A 23842-nucleotide genomic window follows, 5' to 3' on the forward strand; every position below is an offset into this window, starting at 1 on the left:
CCCTCCATCCCATCCTAGGACCAGCTGTATCGCAAGTAGCCCAAATTGGCGGGTAGGCCGCGGCTTGACACTCCTGCCTACCCTGCGGTGTTCCTAAGTCTGGGATTTAAATGCTGATCCAATAATAGTTACGCCAGGATCCTATAGTTTGAGGCAACAGTATCTATTTTGCTTTTAAGGTTTACTTTCCCGTGTCATACTAACTCTCTCTCTCTCTCTCTCTCTCTCTCTCTCTCTCTCTCTCCTCTCTCTCTCTCTCTCTCTCTCTCTCTCTCTGTATGTATGCATGTACGTATGTATGATTACTATTTTCATAACATTTAGTGCAAAATGATAAATGCCAAAAGCTAAACTCACACATGATCCCTAAATACAAAGGCAAGGGAATTTAGCAGAAAGCCTTCCCATACCTAATTGATAGATCTTCTCCTCCTCCTCTACACTACACTACCTATCCACTACGATAAGAAATGAGCTGTCTTGTGAAATAAGCACTTTATTATTTCATTCATGACAGCTTATGGCCTACTCATGGATGAAACCGAACGCATGAATCCAGGGAAGTTTTTTTTTTTTTTTTAATACTAGTAACATGAGAGAACAAGTTGTAAAATGAATAATACAAGGTATACCACAATTAAATACAATTATATATAGTAACTACACTATTTCACTTAACCCAGTAAAGTTAAGAAGATGGAAAAAGCACACAATAAGCAGGAAAGAAGGTTAGACAAGTGGCGTGACTATTAATCTTCCCGCCACCAGGAGGTAAACAAACATGGCTCTGCTCTACCAACCTGCCAAAAAGTTGCTCCATAGATCGCTACTTTTACAGAACACCCGCCTCCTGTCACCAAGTTTGAGATGCACAGGTGTGGCCAAAAACTACACAGCCATAAATGCAGGGTGGCACACATGCGAGGCTGGCGTGAAGAGAGAAAAGGACCCGCCGATTCACAGGTGACGTAACAGGTACACGGGAAGTTTTATTAATTGAGGTTATTTGAGTCAGTTAAGGGGAATTTTAAGGTATTTTACAATAGGTTGAAGTTCGTTGACGTTAGGTTATGTGAGTGGTCTTGGGTCTCTGTCACCATCACTCGCTGTAATGTAACCTCCTCGCTCATTGGTGACTGGTGACTGACTGGTGATCTCTGCCCAATTCCCGCCTCCTGCCCGCGGCTCAGGTAGCTGCACGTCAGCCATCTATGATCTGAACATTATAAGTGAAGCAGTAGTGTCAGTACTTACGTGCATCTGCTAACCCTATCCATAAATTTGTGTACTCTTAAAGGCTTCGTGACTGCACTAACAGCTGAGAATACTGAAATGAGAGTATATATATATATTTTTAGTTCTAGTTGCATACGATACACCGCTTATAAATAGGACTACCCAATGTTTTAAATACTATTGGGGTATTTCTAACTATAATGTAATCCCCTGAGGTGCCTTACCCCAACTTCACATGGTGATATAGTTAGGGAAGGCAAGCATTAACCCCACAGGTACCTCAGAAGAGTTTTATCCAAACCTTAAGTGAAACAGCATTCCCACAGGGGTCCTCAGAGAATTGTTACACTAACTTATGTAATAACCTTATAGCCATGAAGTAGTTTATCCAAGAATCACCAACATCCTTCAGAAATTTATCTCATGTACTTTACACCAGTGACTCACAAACTGTGTGCCTCCTAATTTTCTTAGATAAATATGTGCTCTTAAATCCGTGCCTTTAAGTAGGCCTGCTTTACACTGACTACAGGGTTTGTGTGCCATCAAAGTCCAGGAGTGTACCTTTAGTGTGCCACTAAGTAACAAAGTTTGAGAACCACTGCTTTACACTGTGCAGACTTTGGTTAAGGCATATTTCAAGTGAATAATGGTGATGCACATGGCATGAGGAGGTCAAGTTGGCAATATGGTGTGATGACAGGATCCTGAGGAACCTTCTCTTTTGATACTGGAGTAGCTGTGTATCTTGGGTGTTGTTGTCCTGCCCGCTGAGTGTATATTTGTATAAAAATAAAGTGGTTCTTATAAAGTTGAATTTAGAGCTCATTAATTCTTCAGTCTAAATGGAAATTATTAAGCAGTGCTGAGGAAGACATGCTAATGGCAGATGAAGTGAGGGAGACATGGGGTGGGTCGCCTGGCAGGGATGTGTCACTGGACCCGCTGCCACCAGATGAGGAGCTTGGTATTTTCTCTCCTAGTAGGTATTTGTCCTTTATTAATCCTTTACTGATTACCTTTCTTGTCTTACAGTGCCTTCATCAAGCAGTGCCGAGTTACCCTCAGTGCGGGGGTCGGGTCAAGACAATGCTGGAAGTGCCAAGGTGATGTTCCTGCTAACATGGAGTTCTGCTCCAGCTGTAAGAGTCTACAGCCTTTGGACTCTCATAGGGACCACTTCAGCATTCTTGGAATTAAGATGAACTTCAACATTGACACCCAAGCATTGATGCGCAGATTTAAGAAGCTACAAGCTCAGTATCATCCTGACAGATACTCTACAAAACCTGAGGTGTGTTTCTGTCACTGTTGACATTCCTGTTTTTAGAATCAAATAAGATATTTTTCAATGTCATTTATAATACTTTTAAAAACAGTTATTCATTACAACTATATAAATTCATGCAGGATTCTTGGTATCATGTAATACAAAGGGCTGTTGTATGAACCTTTCTTTGTTAGCTTTACAATAACTACCTATAAGAAACATTACTATGAAAAAGCTCCACTTCCTTTCTAGGAATAATCCTGTTTATCCACCTATATACCAGGCCAGCAATCCCTCATGGAGTGGACCAGACAAGGCACCATACACACACACACACACATATCATTCACACTCTTAGGCCCGTCAGGACTTGATGGAAAAGGAGTCTTGTGAACAGTCCTAATATCAAAAGATGCAGCTTCTTGAAATGCTTTACCTCTATCAACAAACTAATGAGCAAAAATAACCAATAACCAAAAGGAAAATAAACTAAATGTTATTCTGTCCCTCAGAGAGAACAGCAGTTTGCCCATGACCATTCATCAGCTGTCAACAAAGCCTACCGGTGTCTGCTGCACCCAGTGGACCGTGCACTGTACTTCCTGGACCTGGCAGGGCAGCCTCTTGAGGAAGGCAAGGTAGCAAGGCAGGTGGTAGGAGTTGTTTTAGATTAAGATTATCATATCTGCCACCCATGTAACAATAAACCATCATGTGCCCTGTGCCTGCACCCCACACTATGTGCATCACATAGTACACCAACAAGCTTTTACATCCTGGAGATTACATTTTTCTCTTGTTTTATATAGGAGCTAGTTTTTTATATAATGCTTTAGTAGAGTCCATTTAAATCAAACAGTTTAGCCTGGTCTCCCTCCAAAATGTAGGCCTCAGTCATCCAGCAGAGAATAAATACTGGACATAGCTAAGGAGTTTTGAATTTGCAACCTAACAATCCTTCTGGTAACCCTGCTAAGACATCCTAAGCTACTGTAGTGTGATATGTATGTATTTATCAGAGAAATGTTCTATTTTCCCACAGAATCATGTAAAAATGTAACCATCTCTTTACCTTCCAGATTGACTTGGACTCGGAGTTTTTGATGGCAATAATGGAGGTGAATGAAGAGCTTGCTGAGGCCACGGACAAAGAGACGGTTCAGTCAATTGGTCGACGTAACACTGAGATTCTGAATGGCTTACTGAGGTGAGGCAGAAACTTTCCTATTTGTCTGATGTTTTATTCCCTCATCAGATGGCCAAACAAAATTCTTCCATTTTATCTCGGGTTTCATTCTTCACTGAACATAATCCAACTCTTGCTGCCTTTACTCACTTATTTCCCAATTCATCTATTCTCATCTTCCTCCTACCTCTCCTCCTTTCACTCTTTACTGCCCTTTCATATGCTCTCTTTGTCAATCACACGGCTATCCTCTTTATAGGACTAAACCATTTCAGGATGTTGCTTACACAGCTTCATCCACACCTCATCACTCATGCACTTATTTTTCACTCTGTCTTTTTATTCAACTTCACACACACACACACACACACACACACACACACACACACACACACACACACACACACACACACACACACACACACACACACACACACACACACACACGGCGAGGCAAATGGGCGAGTCTCTTAATGTGTAGCCCCCATTCACCTAGCAGCAAGTAGGTACGGGATGTAACCCGAGGGGTTGTGACCTCGCTGTCCTGGTGAGTGGTGTGTCAGTGGTTTCAGCCCTATCCAAAGATCGTTCACTATGAGGTCTGAGCTCTTTCTGTAGAGGAACGTCTGGCTGGGTGACCAGCAGACGATCATAGGTGAATCACACACACACACACACCTTGAATGTTATATATCTTAGTTTATAGGATGATTAGTTATATAAGATAACCCCAGTTTTCATTTGTCTTTTCCTAATGGGCCACTTTGCTTAAGAGCAATGAGTGAAGGTAATATTTTCACACTTATATTCTTTGTATTTGTCATTTATTATCCACACATCAGATCTGTTCAGTGGTATCCGACTTTAGGCTGATGGAGGAAAAGTGGCTTGTTTTTTGTTCTAACTCAAATTTTTCTCAAAACGTGTCCTTTAAGACTCCACACTCTTAGCTTGTTGGTTCTTCCATTGCTGGATACTTTTTTTTAAGTTTTGCTCAAAAAGGATGTGCCAATACTTCTTGACTTTCAAATCAGGACTCTTTTGCAGCATTATCAGCTTAGGGGGCCTTGTTTGGAGAGTAGGAGATGTGAGGAACTTGAGGATTTTGGTGCTTTGCCAAGAAATCCTGGATTATGTGTAAAGAATGAACTGAGACTGAACTTCTTGTTAAGCAACTGGCAGCTGCATCATGACAATGTCTTTCTTAATCCAGAATTTCCTTAATCCACTCTTGAATCCCTCAGGTTTGCCAGGCTCGTTACTCTCCAGACATGGTCACTTCTGATTTTCAGTTGTTCCTGATGGTCAAGGTGCCACTGAAAGGGCATTTGGTAATCATTTCAAAATGCTTTCTAGAAATGTAACTAGCAATGGGAGGACAAATGGAGTAAGTGTGTTAAGTCTTGCAAAGCACACTATGAAAGAAATTAGAGTTGAAATCCAAAAACTAAATCAATTTTTGTTCTTCAGCAGAAGGTCATATTTTTTTAATGGACCCCATGTATTTCACTCACAAGTGTTTAGACTTCTTATCTTAATGTTGCTGTGTAGGGACTTCTCTATTTGATGTGTTTAAGATGGACACTTATTAAGTTCAGAAATGTATGGAATTATGATAATATTACAAAAGGTTGTGAAGGGAATGGCAGATTGTGATAAACATATTCTCAAAATTTCTATGGATAAAATGTTGAATTTACTGAAATGCTGAACCTCTTTTTGACAACTACATTGATCATATAGTGGAATGCTTTTGCTAACCAGAATAATGCTAATTTGTATAAATGATGGAGGGAAAAGACAGAAGCCCAGAATCATCAAAGGTTCAGTTAATTGCAAAGGGTTTGAGTAAACAATTCAGACAAAGGGAGTAGCAGAAGTGCTATATAGATTAGATTTAAGGGCAGAAAGAAAATAATTGAACAGTTTTTTAGCTAGATGGCATAATGTATGAGAGGTGTCAGAGAAAGTGCAATTTTCTTTATTTTCAGTGAAGCAGATGCTGCCTTCTCATGTAATGACATAGAGAAAGCCAGAAAAATTGTGGCCAAAATAAAATATTACAACAATATCTACGAGAAAGTAAAAAGCTTCGAGAGAGAACATGGCATTGTTGACTGAAGGCTAGGTAAGATACACAGCTAAATAAGGCACTTTGTACATAAGTGTATATACCGATATCTATATTCTTTATTCTACAATAAATATGTACGTCTTTTACTTTATAGTTTTTGTCATACAGTTTTAACATGTATACCGTGGTGATCCTGGAGTCTGAGCACCCCGTTGTTCAAAACAAATAAAAATCCAAAGAATTTTTTCCAGAAAATTTTGAATAGTTTCAGAAATGTAAAAGTGCTGAAATGCAAACAATGGTATTCAATTATATGAGTGCCGTCTGTGGTATGAACAGATGTGTGCCTGAGTTTGACAAGATCAAGAAAAAAAAGTGATGCATGATTAATAAGCAACGTGACATACAGGACAAATGTGACAAATTCTGTAATATGAAAAAAAGGCAGGAAAATTCACGTGGAGGCAATAAGTTGATAAAATAACACTGGAAGGAACATTGAGCTTAAAATATAAGAAGAGAATAATGGAAATAGTGGGAAGGAATGACCAGTCACCGCTGTTCACAACCAAGCAGAGCAGAAAAGTTGAATATAATAAAATTCTCAACGTCATGAAGTATTTCAACGTCACTTGTAATGTTCAGTGCTTTCTTCCTATTAATTTTCATGCAATTAAAGGAATATGGGGAAAACTCAATGGAAAGAAATGATAGGAAACTTGTGACATGCAGAGCTAACATCTTGCAATTGGGAAAAAGTGGAACAAAAGTTTATGTGCTGATTAAGCTAAGAAGTCCATTTCCATGCTTCATTTTCAGTACTCTATGCACTCTAAAGAGAAAGAAGCTCTCAATGACCTCCAGAAATGGCAATATTAAAGTAACCTGATTCACACACACACACACACACACACACACACACACACACACACACATAAAAAAAACTGCTTCACGCTCTAATGTCTCTCCACCAGTAACTTGCCACTCCAACAATATATTCTACTGGAAGGTAAACTAACAGTCCTCGCCCCCCAAATCAAAAATTCTAATAAACGAAGGGCGTCAGGTAATGTAAACTTCAGGTACATTCTACGCAACGTTGTGGGAATGAGCTGAACGGGCGAAAATAATAATAATAATAATAATAATAATAATAAATCTTATTTGGAGCTTTAGACAGCATTTAGAACATCATTTTGTTTTCATAATACTGTCTTCAAATACCATGTAGATGATTACCTGGCTCTTCATTGGTGTTTTCTTAATTGATTATGCTGGATACTTGTTATAATATCACCAGAATCACAGAAAGACCACCAGCGTAAGTTGTCGAGTTGAGACGCCGAAGTACTTGCAAATATGGTCTTGAAGTAGAAAATGCAAGAGGGTGTTGCTATACATACAGGAAATCCCTCCAGTGAGAACAGAACACCGCCAAACGGGTTCCATTGGTCCAGGCCATAGCGGGAACATAGATGGGAGGAGCTGTACTCTAATAAACAGTAGAAAAAACGCACTGAGTTAAAGAAATTGGTGCATATGGAAACTACTTCAATAACATACTCTGCGTATAAATGTGGATGGAAAAGACTAAAATAAATGGAATAACAATCAAGCAAAAAGGACTGGTGTAAATATATCAACAAAAAGCAACAGTGAAAAGAACATGAAGGGGAGTTGTGACAGTGATAGCCTCCTGAAACTAGACACGATCGGATCAGATGACTCGACACATGACAAGCAACTGAGATTTGAACCCTTGACCATCGGATAAGGAGGAATCATAGCTCCTTTCACTGTATCAAACACCCTGATAGTGGAAGCGAGATCCCTTCAACTAGAGATAATGATTCGTGCTCTTAAACGTTCTGTTCTCTCATAAGGACCATTTTCAAAGTTATAAAGCGCATCAAACAGATTTTCATTATTATTATTTTTTTTTTTTTCAGTTGGGGTGCGGAATCCTGTTGAACTATTAGTCATGGGAATCTTAAAAACCCCGATAACTTTCACTGGAATTGAAACTGTCAAGATGAAGCACTGAGACGTTCGGAAGTACGTAAGTTCAAGAAGTGCAGTACAGTAGACAAGTACTCGCAATTTCTGAGTCTTCGTCACGTGAACTAATAAACTGTGTGAACCCGTGAGAGTGTATTTGAAGTGTTATGACCCTGCAACAGGATCATTATGGCACCAAAGCGTTACGAGAGAGCGGGAAACACCTTTATCCACCAAGAAAGTCCCGTGAACCACAGGATCGAATCCCACAACCTTTCGACTCATAGCAAAGCACTTTACCGCAAAAGTACTCGAACCTGTTAAATATTTACACTAGAATCACTACCATCACCATCGACTTACTCAATAACAAACAGAACGTAGTAAACACTATATCACTGCTGCCAAAATCCTGTACCCGGTCGAAACCCCCCATGAAATGATAAACCTACATAATGCACGTACAGCTTGAAATAAAACGAGCATTGTACTTTATTGCTATCGTGCCATCACATTAATTGACCCGAGAGAGTACAAAGGAGTAGCAAAGTGATGCATAATTTCCGGTACAGAGATATTGAGGTGAGGATGAGTTAAGATACGATGCACGTAAAGAAAAGCGCAGTCACGGTAGGAAAGAAATGAAGGTTAGGTTAAGTTAGATTAATTTGAAGGAATGTGAGTTCCGCGTTGCGCTTTTGTGAGTTTCCCATCCGCATCTCTCTCTCTCTCTCTCTCTCTCTCTCTCTCTCTCTCTCTCTCTCTCTCTCTCTCGTTACTTCTTTTAGGATTTACTAACTTAATTGAGACGTATAAGATTAAGTTATGCATTTAGAAAGCGCAGAGGAGAGAGAGAGAGAGAGAGAGAGAGAGAGAGAGAGAGAGAGAGAGAGAGAGAGAGAGAGAGAGAGAGAGAGAGAGAGAGATCCTCCTATACACGTAAAAGAATAACATCTACCACAAACACAGTAATAGCACCCACCCACCTACGCACACGCACACACACACACACACACACACACGCACACAAAGACATCTAAAGAAAGACACCATTAAACATGAACGGTCAATATCAGTAATTTCGGTTCAGTAAATGATGTACCTACCCATAAACCAAATTCAGATGATGAATTTTTAACTACGAAGTACAACATAACTGTGTATATTTGAAGAGGATCTTGACAGGTGCATCCCATAATTTATCTGGGCGTGGAATCAGACAGGTAAAGTTTTCAACAACTTTTCTTGCCGTTATTCTCAGTATAGTCTCGTAAATATTGGTTTCCTGTGTGGTAGTAACTCTCTGTCAACATGTTTTTTTTATTTTTTTTATTTCATAGATACTAGTGAGAGAGAGAGAGAGAGAGAGAGAGAGAGAGAGAGAGAGAGAGAGAGAGAGAGAGAGAGAGAGAGAGAGAGAGACAGAGAGGGGGAGGGGGGCTGGTGAACTGACAAAAAGATAAACAGACAAACGAAGAAGAAAAATAATGGAAAAGAAAGGAGGAGAAAGACGGACAGACAGACAGACAGACAGACAGAATATATATATACGAAAACCATAAAGCAAATCATTCTTGTATGGTTCTCTACCCAAAACTGAAGAGTCACTCATAACTTTCCTGTCTCGTAATTCAAGCTGTCATAGTAACGCGAGGCGGCACCTTGAGAGTCACGACCTTGTGTGCACCACGTTTCTCAAGGTGGCACGAGTGGTAAGACGAACGTACCATTAATGAACAAAACGACAGACACGCTTCATTTGCTCCGTCCTTTCGTGTGTCTTGGTTTCTGACATTATTATTATTTTTATTATTGTCATAGATGTTATTCTTTTTTTGGCGTTTATTTGGTATTTTTGTTAACGTTTAAAATTCTCATCGTCAAACGTCGTTAATGTCAACTAGTTTTTTGTTTAATCTTTATTTTTGTTACGTTTATCATTCATGGCATCCTTCATAGGCTACATACAAATAATTCGCTGACCAGTCTGTTCATATTTCTTACTGATATTTTTTTTTTCTCTCTCTCTCTCTCCTTAGATGTTTGTAGTATATCCAACAATTTATAATTTTTTTTCAATAACAATGTGAAGAATGTAATGCGTATACGTATGATACATACTAAGGACACGAATATATATATATATATATATATATATATATATATATATATATATATATATATATATATATATATATATATATATATATATATATATATATATATATATATATATATATATATATATATAATTTTTTTTTTCCAAATATCACGCAGCTACGGTTCATCTTCTGTATTTTTTTTCTTTTTTTGTCGCTGGATTATAAATGAAGTTGGGAAGTTTTCATCACTGTCATAAATAAATCTCCACTTGTTATCATTTCGGCGACACAGACAGTGTGGATTGTGGCGCATTCCTTCGACACGTAACCGTTACTTGTTGACAGACAGATACTTCACCTAATGCACTTCTATTTGTCAAAGAGGCAGACCAAGGACGAAAGAAAAAAAAATGTGTAAAGGAAAACCGCACAACACACCGCCTGGTCAATAGTGGAATCAAAAGAGGTAGCCAGTTTAGCTATTCATAACAAATACAGGAATGCGACATTGCTCTCATACGTATACAAAAATGTTCCAGTTATCAAATATTACAAATCTAAATTATTAGAATCTACAACGCATTATGTATCAAATGAACTATACAAAATCTCTTCAGCATTAAAAACATTCACTAAAGGTACATACGATATAAATGGATACACATAAAACACTCCATTTAAAAATAAGTTCATCATTAAAACATTATGAAAGATTCACATTTACTCAAGACAGAAGAAGAAAAAGAAAGAAATCTGTACAAAAATCTCCCCCACCCCCCAAACAAAAAAAAATCATACATCAAAGACTCGCATTTCCTTTAGATAAAAAAAAAAAAAAACAGAACAAAAAAAAATATACCTTAAAAATGTACTTGACGTGGAAAACATTCGCATTCACCCAAAAGAAGAAGAAATAGAAGAGGAAGAAGAAGAAGAAGAAGAAGAAGAAGAAGAAGAAGAAGAAGAAGAAGAAAAAGAAGAAGAATAGGAACATACATCATCGGTACCACAGGAGAAGATACAAAGAGCAGTACTCAAACCAATGCTGGACACATTTTCAAACCCTCAACTTTAACAACTTGTCCCGCGGGTTACGCACACACACACACACACACACACACACACACACACACACACACAGAGAGAGAGAGAGAGAGAGAGAGAGAGAGAGAGAGAGAGAGGGGGGGGGGGGGGACGGTGTTGGACAGTAAACGGTTAGTGTTTTTGCTGCTGCACACTTAGTTAATTTCAAGTACTTTCCTCCGTAATGATAACTGAAAGTATGATGACTCAAAGTGAACGATGAATAAAAGAAGAGACGTGCAGTTGGGCTCTACACACACACACACACACACACACACACACACACACACACACCCACACACAGACCCGGAATTTACTTATTCATTTACTTACTAATTTATTTATATTAAATGCATTAGTCTCATTCTTTCTCTGCTGAGTGTGTACGTCCAACAATTCATGATTAAAAGAATTGAAGCTCTCTCTTTTTTTCAGACGTTACCAGTAAATTAACAGTAATTATGAACTATTTTTTTAGTAAGAGACCATAATCACAGTAATATGTACAAGAGTTGACACTGATAAATAACATTGTACGTATATATTTGCATCTCTGAAATCATCTGCATCAAGACACATAAGAAACTAAAGACAACTGTGAGCTTCCTTCTTGATATTCTATCTTTATCAGCGTTAAATGTATTTTTACCCTCCCCAAATTGTTCTGCAGCTCTTAGCAATGCTTCAAGTAAATTTGAAATAAAGTTCTTTTAATGTTAGCTACAATTACTGCAATTAGGTTCCATTCACTGTATTATTGAAGCATTTAAACACAAAGAAAACGCCTTCATATTACATTTTTTTCCGTCAGGTGAATCTTTCCCACGGGTCCTCGGCGTTTTCCAGTGGCGGTCAATTATCCAGGACGGGATGATTCGCTGCCCGCTGCTCGCCAGTCAGCCGTCAGACCTTCGCGCCTCAGTTCAGTCCGCTCACACCACTGCCCGCCGCTGCAGGCCTCGGGGAGCACGGTGACTTGCCATCAGTTCCCTCAGTGCCTGCCCCCAAGGATGAGCGCCGCCGGGAGGTAGTTGCACACACACACACACACACACACATACACACACACTGAATAAACCTAAACGCTGTCACTCTAAATTCTTCAGTCATCGGTATTGTTGCACAGTTGAGCTTATGAGGATTGAGTGTGAGATGTTCTTCCTTAACTGTGAGTGTGTGTATGTGTGTGTGTGTGTGTGTGTGTGTATTGAAACTCTTCCATTGCCTCGATAAAATGCTCACGTCAGTTCTCTAATGCCCCCACAACACATTGCCAACACAATCTGAGTGACACCTTGTATTCCATATTCACAACTATCATAACGCATCATAACTATTCCCTGTGACAGTAAATTTAACTCAGGCTGGACTCGTGGTGTATCCAGTTTGTTGTCACGTGTATCAATGACAACCAGTACTTGTGGGTGATGAATACGGCACGAACGAGGAGCAGCAGGAAAGAAAGGAAGAGTGGAATGAGATGTTTGTATGAACATTAAATTTCTACAAGACAATAACTAGCAGAGGAATCAAGTCTATCCTCTTATAGGTATTTCCACAAGCCCTGTATGAACTGTACTGACTGTTTGTTTCTTTAATTACTAACCACTCTGAGACATCTTTTCTCGTTCTGCAGCCACCACTAAACAATATATTGGCTAGAGATTGCAAGAGCTATTTTTCATCACGTTATTTCTTCTGGATGTTTCTAAAGACTCCATACATTGCTTTTAGTATTGTGTATTGTTACATATCGTAGTGAAAGGGTTAAAATTGTTAAAGGAAACCCATTTGTCTTGGTATTTTGCAAAAGACCAGACATTTCTGACGAATATTAATATGCTTATGACATGTGCTACAAAGGATGTGTACAGTGCCATAGCTGTGAATTATTTAGCATCTTAACAAGGTGGATTAATCACCCGTGACACCTGAAGACCACGGGTAGTACAAGTAAAGGGATGTGTTTTTCACATAAAATTAGTCGCATTGTACCTTTGGCTCCTCTGTGTGTGTGTGTGTGTGTGTGTGTGTGTGTGTGTGTGTGTGTGTGTGTGTGTGTGTGTGTGTGTGTGTGTGTGTGTGTGTGTGTGTGTGCTACAATACTTAAAAATTCATGAACAAAAATCTTTACACACGTTGATATTGAAACATTACACACACACACACACACACACACACACACACACACACACACACACACACACAACACATCACTGCACAGCACAGCTCAGCACAGTATGGCACGAAGTAGCATACATTCACCAAGTAGCATGCATCACCAAGTCAAGATTTTTTTTTTTTGTCGACCCACGGCAGCAGCAATCATTCTGACACACTGCACGTTGTCGTTGTCCACTATTTGACATCAGCACTTTCTCTTCCGCTTGTTGACCTCTCTTGATAAATTAACCGTTTCAGATGTTGTTCTCAGGAAAGTAAATGAATATTGGCAATTATAAAATGTAAGAATATGAAAACTTGTAAAAATATATAAAAAAAAAAAAAAGAAAAAAGGATAAATGTAGTTTGTAAAGATAATGTGCAAATAAAGATGGATTTGCCGTGGAAACAAAATTTGTGTTTACAAGTTACATTAAGTAAGGTAAAGTCGGTAAAAAATAAAGCTGTTTTTTTTTTCTTTTGCCTTGCACATCCCGTATTTTCTCATTTCAACAGTCCACACGCGTGTCCAGTCAATATAACATGTCGAGTGTGAAAGCCAGAGATAGGAGTGCAAAAACTTCGTCGAAACGTTAAAGAAATAATGATTTACTCCATCTTGTCTTTTCTCACCACCACAATCCACACACTGTTTATAAAAAAAAAAAAAAAAAAATGAAAAAAAATAGTAATAATGATATCCTGAAATCTGCTGACAGTCATAATTTACACACAAAAAGCTGTACAGGCAGAAACTTCAGCACTCCGAAGTATAGACCGTCAGACGAAACAGACATGCAGCAGAGGCAACTTCGAATAACGACAATAAACATCTCAACGGATTTCCCTTCCTCCATTGCATCCGGATTTCAGCACACACAGCCTTAATAATTACAGCCTTTATCAGGCGTGGGCAGGTGACTTTACTTGGAACTATCAATTTTCACGGCAACCTGGGTTTACTCCACGTTAATTCAATATAACGCAATTCCCTGGTGCCGTTGCCGTGTTTGGTACATGAAGGTCTTGCATGTCCTATGTGTACTGTAGATATTTCAATTTTAAGGTTGAGGTTGTTTGTACTTTATTCCTCTCTGTTTCTTTCTTTCTTTCTTTATTTTTTGTTCAATATTAAGTGATTCACGGTGTTACTGTTATGTTTGTTGCATATAAACTTCGTGGATGCTTATTGAATTATTCTAAGTCATCCCTTTTTATGAATTTTTTTCCGATCTACTTGATTTATTTCATTCTTCGTCGTGTAATTCACAGCGTTGTTGTTGTGGTTTTGCTGCAAGGAGGTCGTGCAGGTCCTTTACTTATCCAAGGTCTTTCTTTCTGAATGGATGACACATTCTTTGCCATGTTTCAATCAGTGTTTCGTCGCTGTATCACGTACCTCAACTCCTACACTTTCAACCACTACTGGAATACTCCTTCGTCTAGGTACACTTTTGTATCAGTTTACATTTTCTGAAGGAGTAACAGCACTCTACAGTATCACTCACCAGGTCTTATGAAACTTATTACTTATTATAATAATTTCTCAGTTATTAATCAATATTATGTCCTGACGCGAATAAGAGGTAAAAAATATATATGAGCCTTATTTTCTACCATCAGTCAATATTTTGCACAGCCTGACGCGGATAAGAGGCTGAAAAAAATAAATAGTTGTCTTATTTTTCTCTTCCCTCGTGTAATTGACAGTTCCCTAACTACCACTCCAATGGTTTAGTGAAGTGTCCAAGCTTTTCCTATCAGCAATCAATATGTAGTGGCATGAATAAGAAAAAATATGGATGTTATTCTTTTCCCTTCGCTAGTGCAATGGGCGGTGCATTAATTTCCGATGCACTGTTGTCGTTGCAGTGAGGAGTTGCCAACAATCCGCCACCCGCAGCTCAGCGGTGCAGTGACCAAGGCTACGCGTGTTCCTGCACTGGTATAGATTTCCACTTGCTTTTTAAACTCCACGCTGTAAGATGTTATCCGGGTTTTCAAGCCTCTAATTTCCCATGTTCACTTACAATATCAGCTTCACAGCTTTTGACGGCTTCTTATTCAGATATTCATTGACAGTCTAAAAAGTAAACCGATTTTTTTTTCTTTTTTTAGCGCAAAATAACGAACCACAAAAATGAATGAAACTTTTTTGATTGAGGGAATTCGCTGTGCAAAATGAACATACAATTAGCGTACATTTGAACACATACTGTGCATAATTAAGGCTTTAGTTGCAGTTTTCGTGTTTTCCTCGTATACGAATTAGAAGGAACATGAACTTCCCTCCTGCCTTTAGAATAAGAGTACGAATTTTCTGCATTCACACATTAAATGGTCACTAATAATGAAATCTAAACAACAACAAAGGAAACCACTCAAGATCCTTACTTTTAATCAGCCAGCAGTATAGGATCTCCAGAAATGTTCCTTATAGCTAATGTTTTGACAACGCTCCCTGGTTAGACTTCACTCCAGCCCGCTCCAGTCCAGTCATTGCTTGGAAACGTTTGCGACAGCTCCAACTGTTTTTCTCTCTCTTTCTTTCTCTCTCTCTTTTTTTTTTTTATCTTGTCTGGCGTCTGTGAACCTGTTGCTTATTGACAGACGTGTTGTTGTTGTTGTTCTTGCCACTGTCGCTCTTCAAGATCTTACTTATTTCCATCCTGTTGCTTCTCTCACTTCTACAGGGCGGCGGCAGTGGTGGCGGTGGCGGTGGTGGTGGTGTCGAGGGCAGCCCAGGGTCAAGACAGCATCGTGCCCGAGGGTTACCAGCAGGACCTGAGACCCAAGACACCAAGTAAGACTCCCTTTCTCAATTTGAAGTTCAAAATGTGATGATCGCCGGTTTTGTCTTTGTAACTGTATTTGTTGAGGGTTATTATTGTACATTATTATTTAGGTCTTTGTTTCTCCTTTTCTTCTTCTTTCCCTGTTTCTTATTCTCATTTTCATTCTTTTTATTATTACTTTTTTTTTCGTTCTACTGTCATCATTATCTTCATTTATTGTCTTCTTTCTCTTCTTCGTCTCCTTACTCACACTCGTTCATTATAAAACTCAAACTCTTCAATAAACCGTAAACTACCTGGAAATCGTCTCATGAATTCTGCAGTTTCTGAATTCCCACCTTACCTCCTGATGCTTAAAAATTCTTGTTGAACTCTTACATTTCTACTTAACTAATTCTCTCTTGTTTCAGTCTTTTCTCCAACCTATCTAACTCCCTTTCTTAAGTTTCATCCCTTCCTTTGCAGACGGAGATCCACTGAAGGTTGGCGTCAGCATGAAAATCAACGGCATATCTGAAGTGAACCTCGAACAGATGGTAAGTGACAAAATATATACGTTTGCAATGTGCTAATTTACTTTGCGTGGGTGGTGCTACGAGGCTAAAACACCAATACTGATCAATGATTGCTTATTTAATTACAACTGAGGTGAAGTAACTTGAACACAATGACGAAATATACCTAAGTAGTATAAAAAAAATTAACTAGACAAAAGAGATACATTTTCTTTTGTTTTTTTTTATTTCTTATTGTAAGTATTTTCATTTGGCTCTCCGCTCCCCACCTCTCTCTCTCTCTCTCTCTCTCTCTCTCTCTCTCTCTGGACCATTTGTTGCTTATGGACCGTGACGTACGACTCAGCGGGTGCCGATACTTGCACGTTCCAATCCCCTTACAAGTTTACAAGTTCCTGCACCGAAAGCTCTCCTCAAAATCAAATCACGAAAGTTCCGAACGCCGAACTCCACAATGTTGACTTTCACGCCATCGCCCACAGCGTCAGAATCCATAGGTGCTGTATTATGTAAGGTAACGAGTAACAACGGCGTGAATTATGAGGCCGAAAGTAGGAAAAAAGAAAACATAAGTTGCGGTGATAAAGTACTTTTCATTTCTTGATGGCTCTAATTTTGAAGGACGAAAGGAGAGAGGGAAAGAAGAACACTATGAGGTTGATGATCCTTCCCTTCGTAATTCTCATCTCTGCACACTCACGCTTAACTAAAAGAGACAATAACAATGGGCGTGTATAAATATTTATCATGTCTTACCTATAAATGAAAGTACTAGTGTCTAATAGGTCCATAACATGATATTTGCTTGTTACTTTGAGAGGCATTATCAATATTAGTCTGTTATGAATGCTAGAAAGTGTTACGGTATTGGTTACTACCGTTTAGGAGGGCACCATTTACATTGTATGGATTTGTTGCTCAGAATAGAACAGGATAGAGAATGCTGGTTTTCTGGGAAGTGACATTTTTTTTTCTTTTTTTTTTTTTCTCAGTTCTGCCACAAAATCTACCATCTGTGTAGCATGCTGACTAGACCTTTGTGTATTCAGGTTTGAGCCGTAACGCAATATTGATTCATGGAACATTTAAATCAAGAATGAATTGGTATAAATTGATATAGAACTTTTTTTTTTTATCATAATGTTATTCTTTCATCCTCATTCCTTGCCATTATTTCTTTCCCATAGCGTATATTTTATGTATCGTTTTCTCTCTTTCCTTTCCTGCACCCATCATCCATTTCTTCCCTCTTTAATCACTAATTTTTTTCCACCTCCCATTCACATATTATCCTATTCTATTACTTCTCCCAAGCGCACCTGTCTTCCAATGTCGTGTTTTCTCTCTGCTTCCTTGCATTCACTGTTCTGCCTCTCCTTCATGCCACAGTCCATTCTGTTCGAGGTGTACCTTCGTGTATCATGGAGGGACACTCGCCTCGTCTTTCCTCATTCCTCCGTCAACGCCTCCAGTGATGCTTCTAAGAGCTCTTCCAACACCCAGCAGGAGAAAACGTCCATGACAGTGTCCCCAGCGCTCCTGAAGAAGGTGAAGTGGAATTAGTCTTTGTTTGACTTAAATCAGAAAAAAAAAAAACTATTATGTATATTTGATGTATTTTGCCACGTATTGGGTTTAATTAGTATGTGTATACCTTCCCTTAACTGTGCCTCTCTTCTGTCGTAGGTGTGGGTGCCTGACGTGTTCATCCGAGGCACTCGCTCTCTCGACACCTTCACCTTCCTGCAGAAGTTCCAGGGCGTTACCATTTCCTCAGATTCCACCGTATTCACCTCCGTCATGTGAGTCGCTCGTCTCTCACTGTCACTTTTAGGGTTTGATCAGTAAGACAAGTGGGACAATAAATGAATCAGTTCTTGCTAATAACACTATGAGACTTGCTACTTCATTTGAATAATTGTAGAGGATTTCATTGAGTAAAGACACAACTAAAGACACTTATACTTTTTTTGCTGTCATTAGTGTCTTTCGTTACCTTACTTTAAACCTGCACAAGACAGTTTTCTTTGGAATGAGGACAAACCATAGCAGCGAGAGTGTCACTGAAGGAAGTAACATTTTCAAATCGTTCAATCTCTCTTCCCTGGCCACGAATCTTTCATTTTCTTCTCTGTTCCAGGATGCAGCTCAAACTGGTGTGCAGCATGTCCTTCTACATGTATCCCTTCGACGTCCAGCGGTGCACTGTGCATATCAAGAGCTGTGAGTACCTGTAGACCCACCAAATGTTAGTGTGTTTGTGGGAGCTGTGAGTACCTGTAAAGCAACCATAAATTAATGTTAGTGTGTTTGTGGGAGCTGTGAGTACCTAAAGAGCCAGCAAAAATTAATGTTCGTGTGTTCGTGGGGGACTATTTGGTTTTAGGATTTACTCGTCACCTAAGAAGACTCCATATAACCGTAAATGTTGAGGTTCAGGAATGGCTGTATACAAATAAATCAATCAAGTAATTGCTTTCCTCTACAAAATCAAAGAATGATAGAATACATTGTGCACTATTTTAGATGAGCTGCTGTACATACAGAGATGGCCGATGGCAGCGTAGCCGCTTCAGAGTCCTGGCTGTTTTCTTGTGTGAACACTTGCCTACTCATCTTTGAAGAATCCAGTTTGGTCTCCACCAGCCTCATAATGTCCAGCATCTTGAGTTTTTTTTACACTCTGATTTCTGTTTGTTAGCATTTGTACTTATTTGACTTCAAGAGATTCCATAAGCAACGAAAAATCCATATATTGCAAGCGCCTGTACTGAAAAGCAGGCAACGCACCTCTATTTTGTCCATATTTTGCCACCTCTTTTCGTTGTGAGTTTGACGCGACATCAGCCGATTTTTTCTACATCGCGCTGTACGGTCAGACTGAAGGCTTTTTATAAATCAATCAAAACCAAAATGCATTCAGTTCTACAAATCAGCCGAGTAGTGATCGTGAAGCGAGAGGACACGAAGAGCCCCACCATGCTGACGGTGGCGTACAAGGGCTGGTGGCAGACGCCCAAGGTGCACCTGCGCCTGGCTCTGGACCCGGTTCCTAAGTATGCCCAGCAGCTGCGTGGGGCGGGAAAGTGTGAGCTGCAGCAGAGATTCTCTCGAGGCAGAGGACCCACGCTGAAGGTTAAGGGCCCCACCAAGAAGTTGGTGGTGCGCCTGTACGCGGGGGGAAGCCTCAGAACCCAGGGCGAGATTATCTTGGGCGACCTTCTCTCCCGCACCGCCGAAGGGACCACTCAGATCCCCTTCGAAGCCAAAGAGGGAGGCAAGGTAGAAAAAGCCTTCATAGAGATGGAGCAGATCAGTCCCAACCCTACACCGCTGCCTCCACCGCTGCTCCCGATAACATTCAAATTTCTGTCCCAGGACATCCCACTTGGACGGATAATGTTCCCGCCCGCACGGGAGCCAACGCCCTTCAGGCTCAAGCAGTTGGTGGAGGACATGTACGGGCCTACAGCTGACAGGACTGATTGGTCTAAGCCTTTCACACTTGACCCTGAAAGCTTAGCCGAAGAGAAAGCAGCATCCAGTGATTGTGAAACCGCCGATGATGACATCCCCACGCAAGACAGTGACCAAGACAGTGATGAGCAGACCTTCCTGCTGGACGAGTATCTGACTTCAGACTCGTCCCTTGACCATGATCTGACCTCAGACCAGGAGAATTCTCCCCTTCTCCATGATCTGATCTCAGACCAGGTTAACTCGCCTCCTGCCGATCACCTCGCCTCCCGCGATGGTGAGGAACACATGGAGGCTTTCCGTCGTGAGGCAGAGTCGAGCACTGTGCTGTTCCAGCCGCTGCCCCTGCCTCACCTTAGCAGTGCTGACCGAAGAGACATCCTGGAGCAACGCTGGCTGTCCGATGACGTCATAGACCTGGCGCAGGACATATTGCAAAGGCGTTTTCCGGAGACTCGCGGCCTGTACGCCTGTGGCGCGGCCTTCACTCTGCCGCCGCTCCAGCCCGGCGCCACGTCTCTTTTCCTGCAGGTGGTGAACCGCTCTGCGCCGCTGCGCCTGGACTCTATGGCGGACTATAGGCGCCTGGCGGGTACCCACTGGCTACTGCTATCCTCTTACGGTGCGAGGCGCAGCGGCCAACTTGCGATGTACGATTCCATGTACGACAGCCTGTCCGCCTGCACTACTGCACTGGTGGAGCAGCTGCAGGAGCTGCACGTGCCACCACCAGGCGCCATAATACGTCCTTTGCAACGCCAGAATGACGGGTACAGCTGCGGCCTGTTCGCACTGGCCTTTGCCTTCAGCATAGCAGTGGGACAGGACCCGTGCACTGTGCGCTACGATCGGGCCAGCATGGCACCACACCTGGTGATGTGCCTGGAGCACGGCATCGTGCAGCCGTTCCCTTCCGTGCCTGTGGGAAGAGGCCGCTGAGATGCATGTCACCTTACATAGTATTATCGAGAGTAATTTCAAGAAGATTTTTCCTAACAATGAACGACCATGACTGACGCGCCTCGTCGTTATTTTCAATCTCAAACATTTTTATCTAGTAATGTAGATATGTTCCTTAGGTAAAAGAGTAGATATGTTCCTTAGGTAAAAGAGAAATATTTTAAGCATATCAGATATTTATGAGTTCATACGAACAGTGCGTAAACAATAACAATTAACTTGACCAGCATTTCACTTAAGAAATAAACAGAAAGTAAAAAAACAAAACTTTTTTTGATTGAAATAATTTTTATATCAATATTTTTCTTCTAATTTTCATGCTTCAAAATTATGTAATTTTTAAAGAAAAATTATTATTGCATTTTTTCCAGGTTTTGAGCGTAAAAACGCGGATGACAATATCAATCTTCTTTACTTCTTTTGTATGTTTTTATGAAGGAGAAAAATGCCAAACTTCCTTGCACAGAGATGAATGTCTCCCCTCTCCTTCTCTCTGCAGACATCTACCAGCTGCACGAGCTCGCCCTGGAGTGGATGCTGCCCGGACTCAGCACAGACGACGACCTCAAGCGGCAGCTGGCGGGCTACGACTTTTCGGTGAAGATTCTGAACGGCACCACATGTTCCTGCAACAAGTGTGTGCCCGGTGAGTCCATGGCTTCCCTGCTGCTCCTCGCGCCCCAACTCCCTCACTCCAAGACCCATTCTTTATCAGTAGGAATCACAAAACTATCCTACTGCACTCTTAAAGTCTATCCACGTCTTACCCACACAAAAGTAAATGTTAGGTAAATATCTCCGTGAGATTAACCTTCATTCTTTCATTGGGTTTTGGTGTTATTAGTATATTTGTGTATAATGTATTGAAAATCTTGCAAGCGAACTAATTTGCTGACTACGATGCCCTCTGATGGTAGATTTATAAACAATTCAAAATAACACGGTCCTCTATCGGTAAGCTTTCGAACTAGAGTGGCGCCTGCACTGCTTTCTCCTTCTCCCTTTCCATCTCCCTCTGAAATCGCGTCGTGTTCGTGAAGGCATTACCGACAGTTAATAATTGTAAGTGAAGCAGTTCCTGGCTATCAGAACCTCGTGACACTTCAGATCTAAAGACGGCGCGTGTGGTAAAGATTTTTCTGTGGCACTGTCTTGATTTCCAGGTTGCAAAAGTGTATGTGGTGAAGTGAGCAGTGAAACAGTTGACAGTCGAGTGTCCTCGTGTCCTCAGAGACATCGCCGTGTCTCCGCGTTCATCTGGTGCTCCGCCGCCACAGTTTCATCCACGTCATGAGTTCCTACGTGCCCTCTGGACTCTTCGTGGTAGTGGGGTGGACTTCATTCTTCTGGCCCGCCGAGGTGGTGCCGGGGCGAACTGTGCTGGTGATCACCTCGCTTCTCACCATCACCTCCATGTACACGGGCATCAGGTCAGGCGTGGCAGGCGTGGGGGAGGCGTGGGGTGACCTAACTCCCTTTTATTCTCCAGTTCGACTATGTTGTGTACTCGATGTAATGACAATTAATGTAGAAGATACTGTTTGTTTTCTGTTACTGTTCGTTTAGCCTATTTTTATTAACTTTTTTTTCTTCTGCAGGAGTTACCGTTCCATAAAGTAGATCTAGAGATATGCTGCATTATTTTTCCATCGTTCATTTGTCTGCCGCATGCTCTCCATCAGCCAAAATTTCCGTTTTCTCTCCCTCAGGCAGACGAGTCCCACCACCAGCTACGTGAAGGCCTTGGACGTGTGGATGTTGATGTGCATACTACTCACCACTGTGCCTCTCCTGCAGTATGCCCTCATCTTGTCGTGAGTACAGTACAGTGTCATTCTACCGTGAATTGCTTTCCTTCTTTCTACCCTCCGTCTCTCATTACCTAGTTGTTGTGCCATAACTCAATTTTTTATTAATTTTTTTGTAAATTTATCGTTTTTTTTTTTCCTTTTTGTCTTCCTCAGTTTTTCCATCCGTTTTTGCATCTCTTATTTTTTCCTTATCAGCCAATGTTTTCCTCCAGTCTTCCTTACTAATCCCTCCCATTTCTTCAACACTTATCTCTTCCTTATCTGCAAACTTAATCTGGACAGACTGAAGATAAGTCCATTCTGTTTATTTGTAAGGTTACTGTTATAAATTATTTAATTAAATCTGACAGGTGGAGGAAAACCAGTGACAACAGCGTAACGAAAGTAGTGCCCGGGGTAAGTACCAAGCTAAGATGAGACACGATGATATAACTTCACTGCAAGATTAAAGATACGATAACATAAGAAGAAACTGTATTACAAGCCTAAGATAACTTTAATTTAAGATTGGATGAGGCTATAACTTTACTGCAAAATTAGATAGGACACTATAACTTCACTGTAAGCTTAAGTGAACTATTATAACTTCACTACAAGGCTACATAAACAATTCTGTCTAACCAAAGAAGTCAGCGGTATCCACTAGAATCTCCGCCACTGAAATCTACGAGACTCGCAAGAGGAAAGCTGAGTTGGTTGGCCGTGTGGGATTACCGGTTTGTTTCTTGCTCTTCAACCTCGCCTACTGGCCCTCCTACCTGACCCCCAGCCTCCAAGCCCTGGATTAAGGCCACCACGAGTGTCTGCGCCGCCCTGATGCTGTGGTGCACTCTGAACTAATGTGCCGAATGTCTTGTCAGTTGTTATTTTCATGTGTGTTTGTGTTTTCATGTCCTCTATTGTCATTTTTTTTTTTCAGATGTCTGTATATCTTTTTTTTTATTCTCTCTCTCTCTCTCTCTCTCTCTCTCTCTCTCTCTCTCTCTCTCTCTCTCTCTCTCTCTCTCTCTCTTTATATATATATATATATATATATATATATATATATATATATATATATATATATATATATATATATATATATATATATATATATATATATATATATATATATATATATATATATCTTCCGTTTTCTTTGCTTTATTTGTTTATTTTATATAGATGTGTCG

The 23842-nt window shown here is 40.4% G+C and overlaps 2 protein-coding genes across 6 annotated transcripts; both read left to right on the forward strand.

Moving 5' to 3' along the window:
- Positions 1-748: 748 nt before the first annotated feature.
- LOC135115911 (iron-sulfur cluster co-chaperone protein HscB-like) lies at positions 749-11902 on the forward strand. Of its 5 annotated transcripts, none has more exons than XM_064033025.1 (6): positions 749-963; positions 2272-2530; positions 3019-3144; positions 3586-3713; positions 5684-5820; positions 11761-11902. In XM_064033025.1, the coding sequence occupies exons 1-5, from the start codon at positions 782-784 to the stop codon at positions 5811-5813; spliced, it is 825 nt and encodes a 274-aa protein (XP_063889095.1). In that variant the 5' UTR covers positions 749-781; the 3' UTR covers positions 5814-5820; positions 11761-11902. The 5 variants fall into 5 exon arrangements, with proteins under 5 accessions (XP_063889095.1, XP_063889096.1, XP_063889094.1 ...); XM_064033026.1 differs by lacking the exon at positions 11761-11902 and adding an exon at positions 6018-6036; XM_064033024.1 differs by lacking the exon at positions 11761-11902 and having other exon boundaries at positions 5684-5912.
- Positions 11846-23648, forward strand: LOC135115910 (glutamate-gated chloride channel alpha-like). The gene is made up of 11 exons (XM_064033023.1): positions 11846-11976; positions 15806-15915; positions 16373-16443; positions 17812-17970; positions 18109-18224; positions 18563-18645; positions 21359-21505; positions 22091-22289; positions 22569-22673; positions 23021-23066; positions 23297-23648. Exons 1-11 carry the CDS (start codon positions 11960-11962, stop codon positions 23456-23458), a joined length of 1215 nt encoding a protein of 404 aa, XP_063889093.1. The 5' UTR covers positions 11846-11959; the 3' UTR covers positions 23459-23648.
- The last annotated feature ends 194 nt before the right edge of the window (positions 23649-23842 follow it).

This window comes from Scylla paramamosain, chromosome 30, assembly GCF_035594125.1.
Source record: "Scylla paramamosain isolate STU-SP2022 chromosome 30, ASM3559412v1, whole genome shotgun sequence".
Taxonomy (NCBI): domain Eukaryota; kingdom Metazoa; phylum Arthropoda; class Malacostraca; order Decapoda; family Portunidae; genus Scylla; species Scylla paramamosain.

Bases quoted from the DNA above. Each gene is read 5' to 3' on its own strand.
- LOC135115911 (XM_064033025.1), top strand. From the start codon at position 782: ATGGCTCTGCTCTACCAACCTGCCAAAAAGTTGCTCCATAGATCGCTA. The intron at 2,531-3,018 runs GTGTGTTTCTGT...TCTGTCCCTCAG, and splicing joins GATACTCTACAAAACCTGAG to AGAGAACAGCAGTTTGCCCA. The intron at 3,145-3,585 runs GTAGCAAGGCAG...TTTACCTTCCAG, and splicing joins AGCCTCTTGAGGAAGGCAAG to ATTGACTTGGACTCGGAGTT.
- LOC135115910 (XM_064033023.1), top strand. The intron at 21,506-22,090 runs GTGAGTCCATGG...TCGTGTCCTCAG, and splicing joins CTGCAACAAGTGTGTGCCCG to AGACATCGCCGTGTCTCCGC. The intron at 23,067-23,296 runs GTAAGTACCAAG...GTCTAACCAAAG, and splicing joins TAACGAAAGTAGTGCCCGGG to AAGTCAGCGGTATCCACTAG.